General features: G+C 47.2%; 1 protein-coding gene across 2 annotated transcripts in view; it reads right to left on the reverse strand.

Annotated features, from left to right (window-relative positions):
* The window catches only part of LOC110537679 (ceramide synthase-like), a 58187-nt gene that overhangs the window by 23884 nt on the left and 21578 nt on the right, over positions 1–12725 (reverse strand). For both annotated transcript variants that reach the window (XM_036937650.2, XM_090192583.1), the window contains 2 exons: positions 11022–11241; positions 5725–5820 (listed from right to left, as the gene is read on the reverse strand). In XM_036937650.2, coding sequence (XP_036793545.1) covers positions 5725–5820; positions 11022–11241 — 316 coding nt within the window. The remainder of the gene's footprint in view (positions 1–5724; positions 5821–11021; positions 11242–12725) is intronic.

The following is a 12725-nucleotide window of genomic DNA, read 5'->3' on the forward strand; positions in this document are numbered from 1 at the left end:
ACAAACACACAGACACCGAGACAGACACACACACAGACACCGAGGCAGACACACACAGACACCGAGACAGAGACACACAGACACCGAGACAGAGACACAGACACCGAGACAGAGACACACAGACACCGAGGCAGACACACACACAGACACCGAGACAGAGACACACAGACACCGAGGTAGACACACACACAGACACCGAGACAGACACCGAGGCAGACACAGACACCGAGACAGAGACACACAGACACCGAGGTAGACACACACACAGACACCGAGGCAGACACACACACAGACACCGAGACAGAGACACACAGACACCGAGACAGAGACATGCACAGACACCGAGACAGACAGACAGACACCGAGACAGACACAGACACCGAGACAGACACAGACACCGAGACAGACACAGACACCGAGACAGACACCGAGACAGACACACACAGACACCGAGACAGACACACACACAGACACCGAGACAGACACACACACAGACACCGAGACAGACACCGAGACAGACACCGAGACAGACACCGAGACAGACACCGAGACAGACACCGAGACAGACACCGAGACAGACACCGAGACAGACACACAGACACCGATACAGACACACACAGACACCGAGACAGACACACACACACAGACACCGAGACAGACACACACACACCGAGGCAGGCACACACACACAGACAGACACACAGACACCGAGGCAGGCACACACACACAGACACCGAGGCAGGCAGACACACACACAGAGACCGAGACAGACGCCGAGACAGACACACACACAGACGCCGAGACAGACACACACACAGACGCCGAGACAGACACACACACAGACGCCGAGGCAGACACACACACAGACGCCGAGGCAGACACCGAGGCAGACACACAGACACCGAGGCAGACACACAGACACCGAGGCAGACACACAGACACCGAGGCAGACAGACACCGAGGCAGACAGACACCGAGGCAGACAGACACCGAGACAGACAGACACCGAGACAGACAGACACCGAGACAGACAGACACACAGGACACCGAGACAGACACACACACAGGACACCGAGACAGACACACACACAGACACCGAGACACACACACACAGACACCGAGACAGACACACACACAGACACCGAGACAGACACACACACAGACACCGAGACAGACACACACACAGACACCGAGACAGACACACACACAGACACCGAGACAGACACACACACAGACACCGAGACAGACACACACACAGACACCGAGACAGACACACACACAGACACCGAGACAGACACACACACAGACACCGAGACAGACACACACACAGACACCGAGACAGACACACACACAGACACCGAGACAGACACCGAGACAGACACCGAGACAGACACCGAGGCAGACACCGAGGCAGACACCGAGACAGACACCGAGGCAGACACACACAGACACCGAGACAGAGACACACAGACACCGAGACAGAGACACAGACACCGAGACAGAGACACACAGACACCGAGGCAGACACACACACAGACACCGAGACAGAGACACACAGACACCGAGGTAGACACACACACAGACACCGAGACAGACACCGAGGCAGACACACACACAGACACCGAGACAGAGACACACAGACACCGAGGCAGACACACACACAGACACCGAGACAGAGACACACAGACACCGAGACAGAGACATGCACAGACACCGAGGCAGACACACGCACAGACACCGAGGCAGACACACGCAGAGACACCGAGACAGAGACACACAGACACCGAGGCAGACACACACACAGACACCGAGACAGAGACACACAGACACCGAGATAGAGACATGCACAGACACCGAGGCAGACACACGCACAGACACCGAGGCAGACACACGCACAGACACCGAGGCAGACACACACAGACACCGAGGCAGACACACACAGACACCGAGGCAGACACCGAGGCAGACACACACAGACACCGAGGCAGACACCGAGACAGAGACACACAGACACCGAGACAGAGACACACAGACACCGAGACAGAGACACACAGACACCGAGACAGAGACACACAGACACCGAGACAGAGACACACAGACACCGAGGCAGACACACACAGACACAGAGGCAGAGACACACACAGACACCGAGGCAGACACACACACAGACACCGAGGCAGACACACACACAGACACCGAGGCAGACACACACAGACACCGAGACACACACACACGCAGACACACAGACACCGAGACAGAGACCGAGACACACAGACAGACAGACACCAAGACAGACAGACACCGAGACAGACACCGAGACAGACACAGACACCGAGACAGACAGACAGACACCGAGACAGACAGACAGACACCGAGACAGACAGACAGACACCGAGACAGACAGACAGACACCGAGACAGACAGACAGACACCGAGACAGACAGACAGACACCGAGACAGACAGACAGACACCGAGACAGACACAGACACCGAGACAGACACAGACACCGAGACAGACACAGACACCGAGACAGACACAGACACCGAGACAGACACAGACACCGAGACAGACACAGACACCGAGACAGACACAGACACCGAGACAGACACACACACAGACACCGAGACAGACACACACAGACACCGAGACAGACACACACAGACACCGAGACAGACACCGAGACAGACACACACACAGACACCGAGACAGACACACACACAGACACCGAGACAGACACACACACAGACACCGAGACAGACACACACACAGACACCGAGACAGACACCGAGACAGACACCGAGACAGACACCGAGACAGACACCGAGACAGACACACACAGACACCGAGACAGACACACACACACACAGACACCGAGGCAGACACACACACACCGAGGCAGGCACACACACACAGACAGACACACAGACACCGAGGCAGGCACACACACACAGACACCGAGGCAGGCAGACACACACACAGACACCGAGACAGACACCGAGGCAGACACACACAGACACCGAGACAGAGACACACAGACACCGAGACAGAGACACACAGACACCGAGGCAGACACACACACACAGACACCGAGACAGAGACACACAGAGACATGCACAGACACCGAGGCAGACACACGCACAGACACCGAGGCAGACACACGCAGAGACACCGAGACAGAGACACACAGACACCGAGACACACAGACACCGAGGCAGACACACACAGACACCGAGGCAGACACACACAGACACCGAGGCAGACACCGAGGCAGACACACACACAGACACCGAGACAGACACCGAGACAGACACCGAGGCAAACACAGAGGCAGACACACACAGACACCGAGGCAGACACCGAGACAGAGACACACAGACACCGAGACAGAGACACACAGACACCGAGACAGAGACACACAGACACCGAGACAGAGACACACAGACACCGAGGCAGACACACACAGACACCGAGGCAGACACACACACAGACACCGAGGCAGACACACACAGAGACACCGAGGCAGACACACACACAGACACCGAGGCAGACACACACAGAGACACCGAGGCAGACACACACAGACACCGAGACACACACACACGCAGACACACAGACACCGAGACAGAGACCGAGACACACAGACAGACAGACACCGAGACAGACAGACAGACACCGAGACAGACAGACAGACACCGAGACAGACAGACAGACACCGAGACAGACAGACAGACACCGAGACAGACAGACAGACACCGAGACAGACAGACAGACACGAGACAGACACAGACACCGAGACAGACACAGACACAGACACCGAGACAGACACAGACACCGAGACAGACACAGACACCGAGACAGACACACACAGACACCGAGACAGACACACACAGACACCGAGACAGACACACACAGACACCGAGACAGACACACACACAGACACCGAGACAGACACACACACAGACACCGAGACAGACACACACACAGACACCGAGACAGACACCGAGACAGACACCGAGACAGACACACACACAGACACCGAGACAGACACACACACAGACACCGAGACAGACACACACACAGACACCGAGACAGACACACACACAGACACCGAGACAGACACACACACAGACACCGAGACAGACACACACACAGACACCGAGACAGACACACACACAGACACCGAGACAGACACACACACAGACACCGAGACAGACACCGAGACAGACACCGAGACAGACACCGAGACAGACACCGAGACAGACACACACAGACACCGAGACAGACACACACACACAGACACCGAGGCAGACACACACACACCGAGGCAGACACACACACACAGACAGACACACAGACACTGAGGCAGGCACACACACACAGACACCGAGGCAGGCAGACACACACACAGACACCGAGACAGACACCGAGGCAGACACACACAGACACCGAGACAGAGACACACAGACACCGAGACAGAGACACACAGACACCGAGGCAGACACACACACACAGACACCGAGACAGAGACACACAGACACCGAGACAGAGACATGCACAGACACCGAGGCAGACACACGCACAGACACCGAGGCAGACACACACACACAGACACCGAGGCAGGCAGACACACACACAGACACCGAGGCAGGCAGACACACACACAGACACCGAGGCAGGCAGACACACACACAGACACCGAGACAGACACCGAGACACACACACACAGACACCGAGGCAGACACACACACACACAGACAGACACACACACACACAGACACCGAGGCAGACACACACCCACACAGACACCGAGGCAGGCAGACACACACACAGACACCGAGGCAGGCAGACACACACACAGACACCGAGGCAGGCAGACACACACACAGACACCGAGGCAGGCAGACACACACACAGACACCGAGGCAGGCAGACACACACACAGACACCGAGGCAGGCAGACACACACACAGACACCGAGACAGACAGACACACACACAGACACCGAGACAGACAGACACACACACAGACATCGAGACAGACACACAGACACTGAGACAGACACCGAGATAGACACCGAGACAGACACACAGACCCACCCTTTGAACCATCTATGCTCCTTTGAGACCTCTCTTCCAAAGTCACTTAGATCCCTTCTAGCCATGATAGCCAAAATAATGAGCAACTGGACATTTTTATACATGACCCTAAGCATAAACAATTGCCTCCATGGATATGGTCTGATTCTGGCAAAGCTACTTTGAAGCAAGATAAGACATGTCTCATAGTATGTAGTAAAAGGTTCAAGTTTCAAACTAAGTAGCTTTATGTTTTCAAAATGCATACTGCCTCCAGCTCATTGCACAGTGGTGCGTGACGCACTGATGAAGCCCGCCATCTGATTTTCCACTCCAAGCCTCTGTATCTGTACGTGTGTGATAAACAAAATTCATAACAAATATACTGTACACGCGCCAATTTCATTTCACAACATCATGCAAATTTACCTACAGACCGATAGACTGGTATTACCATCAATGAACAGGCTAAAAAGCATTATTTCGCAATGTGATTATTTTCTTCTCTCGGGCAATTGGCCGGTGTAGATTTGTTTTATTAGCCTGTAATAGCCGGCTTTTGGCCAATGAAAACCTCGGTGTGTATACATGGTTGTTATAAGTGGTGATTAGGGTGTTCTAATGTGTGTTTGCGTGCATCTCTCTCACCTGGATGAGGATCTTCCCTAAGGAGACGAAGGGCGTGCTGAGCTCTGTGAGGAACAGGCAGCCGATGAAGTAATCGCCCTGGTCCCTCCTGAAGAACTGAAAGGCACAGGGAGGGAGACAGCACACAGTTACAAAAATCTGAAACAAGACCATGCACACACAGAAATACACACACACACCCACCCAAAATGGTCCTCGGTAATATAGGACTTAGGCAAATCGACTTTCCCTAGGGCTGCACATACAAAAACACAAGTCAGGACACAGCTCAATAACACCAACAAGGCTACAAAACAACTTGGCCAACAGAGGTCAAACCAGGTCCAGGGTCATGTTCATCAGGCAACAAACAGAAGAAAATGGACTGAAACTGGGAGGAACTACCTGGACTTTTCCAACAAGAAACACTCAAATTTCGTAGCAAAAGGTTTCCGTTGCATGCAACAATGAACAAGACCCAGACTTATGCCATAAGACCAGACGTTAACCTCTTGAGACTAGGGGGCAGTATTTTGATGTTTGGATGAAAAACGTACCCAAATGAAACTGCCTATTTCTCAGGCCCGAGAAGCTAGAATATGCATATAATTGCAGATTAGGATAGAACACTCTAAAGTTTCCAAAACTGTCAAAATATTGTCTGAGAGTATAACAGAACTGATATTGAAGGCAAAAACCTGAGGAGAATCCAACCAGGAAGTGCTGCTTTTCTGAAACCGCTCTGTTCCATTACATGCCTTCCCTCCATTTCCCTCCATTTAAAGGGATATCAACCAGATTCCCTATGGCTTCCACATGGTGTGAACAGTCTTTAGACATCGTTTCAGGGTTTTATTCTGAGAAATGAGTGAGAATGATCACATCGCGTCAGTGGATAGCTGGGTGTCCTTAGATTTTTGCATGCGCGAGCAGCTTGGAGCAGACCTTTTCTCTCTCTCTCTCTCCTATTGAAAAACCTACCGTCCGGTTGAAATATTATCGATTATTTATTGTAAAAACAACCTGAGGATTGATTAAAAAAAACGTTTGACATGTTTCAACAAACTTTACGGATACTATTTGGAATTTGTGTCTGCCCGTCGTGACCTGCACGAGCCTGTGGATTACTGAACAAAACGTGCCAACCAAATGGAGGTTTTTGGATATAAAAATAACCCTTATGGAACAAAAAAACAAACATTTATTGTTTAACTGGGAGTCTCGTGAGTGCAAACATGAGAAGATCAAAAGGTAAGCGATTCATTTTATTGCTTTTCTGACTTTCGTGACCAATCTACTTTGCTGCTAGCGGTTTGTAATGTTTTGTCTGCTGAGAGAGCTGTCATAACAAACACTTGTTTTGCTATCGCTGTAAAGATTTTTTTAAATCTGACAAGCCAGGTGGATTAACAACAAACTACGCTGTGTTTTGGTATATTGCACTTGTGATTTCATGAAAATGAAATATTTTTTGTAATTTCATTTGAATTTGGCGCTCTGCAATTCAGCGGATGTTGACGAAAATGATCCCGCTAAAGGGATCGGTGCGCCAAGAAGTTTAAGGTAAGGGAATAGATCACAATGAGTAAATTAGTAAATGTATGGAGGAGCATTGATGGAAGCTGCAGACAGGGAGGATGCCAAACAGAGGGCTCTGTGTGTGTTATGTGATGATGAATAAACCAGTAGTGTGTGGGGCCGAGACACCAGTTCTGCCATCTGCCCAATGGAAGAATGACCTGCAGCACAAACTGCTGCCATGTAACACTACACCTACCTACCCCCTGTACCTGCCTGCTGGATCCAGTGTGTGTGTGTGTGTGTGTGTGTGTGTGTTACCTGACTGTGTGGGAGGGAAACGAAGCAGGGAGCAAGGGAGGAGGAGTAGGAGAAGGGGAGGAGAAGAGGATCACAGCAGCTGGAACCTGAATAATGGAGGTGTAAGGTAAGGTGATCTCATATCACCATTGAAAGCCACTGAAAACTAAGATGCCAGGTTTCCAATGCACTTGACCTTCTCTCTACATAAAATTGACACAATTTCTTATTTTACCTTTATTTAACTAGGCAAGTCAGTTATGAACAAATTCTTATTTTCAATGACAGCCTAGGAACAGTGGGTTAACTGCCTTGCTCAGGGGCAAGAACGACCTATTTTTACCTTGTCAGCTCAGGGATTCGATCTTGCAACCGTTCGGTTACTAGTCCAACACTAACCACTAGGCTACCTGCCACTAATACGACGTGTGTGTGAGAGAGAGAGAGCGAGAGAGAAAGAAAGAGAGAGAGTGAGTGAGTGAGTGGAGCAAGATCTCAGGGTTTTCTGTAGCGGGCAATTGCCGGCTTTAGGCCCCCAAAAATAAAATGAAAAGCCTATAAATAAAACTGTTGCCGGTAAAACAAATCCCATTGCAAACTAATGCTTTTTAGAAATTGATGGAAATACCAGTTGATGTAAATGCATTTGACCTTCAGGCTTATCGGTATATAGGTTAATTTGCATAATTTAGTGGAATTAGACTGTATTTTCGTTAGCCATCATGTATCTTATTTATTAACTAACAACTATCACACGCACACAACATTCAGAGACTATTTTGAGTGGGATTTCTCCTGCAGCTGGAATAAAACATGTGCTTTTAAAAGCCAATTAATTGCACAACAATTCTGAATGTAACCACGTGCTGAAAACTGTTTTGGTGCAACATTTTTCAAAAAGCTATTTTTTATTTCTCAACTGGTAATTAAAGCTAGCCTCCCATTCAAGCGCAGGCAACAGGCTATCAGCACATCACCCACCACTTTACAATGGAAGCTGGAGGCAGTATGCATTTTGAAAACATAGTTAATTTTTGGAAATCAGAATGTTTTATTTAATAGTATGAGGAATGTCTTACTCTGTTTCAAAGTAACCTATTGGCAAAATCTGACTATGGGAGCAATTATTGCTTCATTGGCAGAGCGTGAGTTTCAAGTTTGGGGAAGCTTAGAATTTATCCTACCAATCTGTGTGCCAGTTGTGCATTTCTCAAAATCATTGTCACGTGGTCAATCATAAAATTTGGAACTAATGTGAGATCACCAGCCTCTGCCATAGGGACACATTGATACGTGATCAATTGGCGGCTAAAGAAAGATTTTTCAAATAGTATACTTTGAATTATAGTTTTAACATCACTCACATTAGATGTTAACCCATACGAGTCTAAGTCCCTGAGGTTCTACTAAGCTATATGGAATTGTTTTAAGGTTATACCAAGGATCATTAAGCTAATTGATTTAGAATTTTAAAACCCCTTGAAGTATATATATATTTTTTTTAAAAGTACAAAAATTATTAGATACATCATTTTTGGCCTTACTGCCATTAGCCCATACAAATGCATTGAATAACAGATTCACTACATGGAACATCATATAGTACCAACAAAAATATCAAAAAGTTGTTCTATGTATCTGAGAGATATAAGAACAGGAAACATATACACACACTTTTTTCTTCACACATGTATTTAACCCCATTAGACAAGTCTTCTGACACTTGTGGAGAAAACCATCATGTTTGTGAGAATCTCATCTTTCCATGGAGGGATTGCATTAGTCGTTTAGGCCAAACCGTTTGGACGCTACAGACGATTTTGTAGGAAGGCCGATTTTCGGGATGTTTCATGGTCTGACGAACACCCCTCTAGCTCTGTCACCTTTCACCGCAGATGCAGAAGTGCGACATAGAAAAACAAAGATCTCTAGCTTACATTTACGGATTCTCATGGGGATTTTTGTATTATGCTAATTAGATGTCCACGCTCCCCCAACATTATCAGGACAGAGAAAAACAGACACCTCATTGCTCACATGGAGCAATCCAAATGAAAGACAAATCTCCTAAATGATGGTTATGAAATAAACCAACACTTGTTTTTCACAAGTGTAGCAAGTTGTAAACTCTGCAAACAATGTTTCCACTCCAAGAATGAGAACAGTAAAATACTAATTAATACATGCATTAACAGAAATTAATGTAACCAAATGACTGACATATGTAAATTGATAAAAATAAATAAAAGGGTAAACAATTCACACAACGAAACAATGAATGCGAAAGAATTGGCAGGAGACAGCAGAGCCATTCTGGAGAGAGATTCGCCACACACCCCTCCCCTTCTTCTTGTCTCAACATTTAAAATTCTACTCAAGACATTATCTTCACACTTATTTTAGATGCTATTCACTGACAGCCGCAACTCAATAATCAGCTAGGCCTATTGCCACGCACTAAGCTGCCCAAATTGCGGAATGATCCTCGATTCTTTCTGGTGAAGAAGAATTTTGAATAATGCATTTATTTCTGTATAGACAGGAGTAATTATATACTTCCCTACTGGACCCACCACTATGCCATTTCTCTCCTGTTCTATTGGTTGTCACATCAACTTTCTGTCATTGTCCAGAAGCCAAAGGCACAATTCTAGTCATATTAGCAACCCATCCTAGTTGTGGCATCTTTAGATTCCCCCTCTTTCAAAGTTCCTAACAGAGATTTTCATCTCTATCACATATGGAACCGCTATCGGGTGCGCTGTTTAGAATGGTGTTTTCCCGCGAATTGTATTTTGGGAAATGTTTGAAAATGATGTTTTATTGGCTGCTTCATTACATGAGTTGAATATTCTGTTAAGGTGCATTACCATAATGTAATTCTGATTTCTGTCATGCTGAGCACCATGGGTGGACGCCTTAATGGGTTATGCACCCAATGCATATGGGTCCGGTTAATTTCTAAAATGGCCAGTAAATAAAACATTTCCCGGTCACATTACCATAATTGTCCAGCGCCACATTTTCCGTGGGTATGTGTGTTCTCTCTCGATTATTGTTACGATACACTCATCTGTCGTTATGTGGATATTAGCTAGTGTTCTTGCCTGAAAATGCAGTCGACGGGGAAGACAATGTAATGAAAACTAAAAGGAGAAGCAAATATCAGCTAGCCAGGCTACACACAGGTCTCTTTCACACGCTCTCTGACCCTCTCAGTGCCATCTCTCTCTCATCCACCCTTCCATCCCTCTCACTGTCAGGCAGCAGAATGGTCAGCAAAGAATCTCACCCCCCTCCTCTCCGTTCTCTTGCACGAGAGTGATGGGCAGCATAATGGTCAGAAGGGTCATATCACGTTATCACTCTCCCCTCCTCTCCCTAATCAGTGACAGGCAGCAGAATGGTCAGCAGGGACTCCAAAACCTGACAAGTTTTCCTGGTCAATAAGTACTGTGCCATTTCGGCACAAACCAAGGTAGTGTGTGTGTGTTACTGACCAGGGTGACGGGCAGCAGGATGGTGAGCAGCGCAATGTGGTGGAGCACCAGCAGGAACTCACGGCGGACAAACGAGTTGACCGTGGTCAACGAGTGCTCCTTATACTCCTTGTGACCCTTGACCCGGAAGCGGTAGTAGTGGCTGAGGTACATGGCGTAGATATCGTATGCCATGTAGGGCACGCCGTACCAGATGACAAAGTAGGTGGCCAGCCAGTACCTGAGGGAAAGGGAGGGTTTATTATTTCACACCATTATGCAATGAAAACAAGAGTTTCTTATTTGACGAGTTCAGTGAGTAGCTAAGTGGGCAAGGTCATGGGTTAAATTCATTCCCACAGGGATGACACACATATACAGCGCATTCAATGTACTGTAAATCACTTGGAATAGTGTCAAGTGTTTGTGGCATACATTTTATAACATTACCTCTAGCTAAACGTGGGAATTAAAAAATGTGGAGTGGGTGAAACGCATGACACACACCACCAACCTGACACGGTCGCCAGGTGTACGGCGTTTCCTCCCATACATAGGATAATTTTGTAAGGGAGTTCGTCATGAGTTACAGCAAATAGGAGTGAAAATGGGCTTCCATAAAGATGGTACAAACTTCCAATGCATTTCAACAATATGGAAAGATGGCCAGGAATGGATTACATCCAACACAGCTGCCTGTTAACAGTCAAACCACTGGTGTTGTTGAGTACGTTAGCTAAGTAGATATCTGGTACTAGCAAGCTAATAGCTACTTTTGGTTATACAACATGTGATAGTGCTAGCGAGCCAGGCTAGCTATGATACTCGATGAAAGGAGAATGATACTGTAGCCAGCTAAATACATCAAGTGTAATGTAGCATGTCAGAGGAAGATGTGCATTGCTCACGTTAGCTAGCTACCTTGCTAACAACAGCTAACTGTAGCTCATTGGCATTTAGCCTCAATACAGGGCAGGCACTTGGATACTAGCTTGCTAGCTAGCTAATCACAGGATGTAGACAGCTTGCTTTCAAAAACATTTAAACTCAAACTGGCTAGCTAACGTTAGCCAACTCAATTCAGCTCTGACAAAGATATTAGGTAGCTAGCATTCGGGGGCTTCGTCTGTTCACCCAAAACAACATACGTGTTCTCATAAAGGTTTGTGTATTTTCTTGTGCAAAAATAAATGAAGGATAGTACTTGTCTACTACAAATATACAGTGCCCTGCGAAAGTATTTTGCGACCTTTTGCCCTATTTCAGGCTTCAAACAAAGATATAAAACTGTATTTTTTTTGTGAAGAATCAACAACAAGTGGGACACAATCATGAAGTGGAACGACATTTATTGGATATTTCAAACTTTTTTAACAAATCAAAAACTGAAAAATTGGGCGTGCAAAATTATTCAGCCCCCTTAAGTTAATACTTTGTAGCGCCACCTTTTGCTGCGATTACTTACTTTCGCAAGGCACTGTAGCTATGGCTCTGCCAGCGAATAGCAAACTGTGTCAGCAAGCAATCAGCAACGTACACAGCTGGTTGCATAGTCATGGTGTCAGCGTCACTGGCCTGAATCTATTCTGTAGTTAGTCCCTCTATTAGCATAAATTACTTACAAACTAGAGACAGTAATTTCTCACTATATGTTCATTGAGTGACAATATTTAATTTAATTTCATTCCATTCACAGGCTAAATACAAAACATGGTGAATTGTTTA

The sequence above is a fragment of the Oncorhynchus mykiss genome, chromosome 12 (genome assembly GCF_057628025.1).
Source record: "Oncorhynchus mykiss isolate SJ-2025 chromosome 12, ASM5762802v1, whole genome shotgun sequence".
Classification (NCBI taxonomy): Eukaryota; Metazoa; Chordata; class Actinopteri; order Salmoniformes; family Salmonidae; genus Oncorhynchus; species Oncorhynchus mykiss.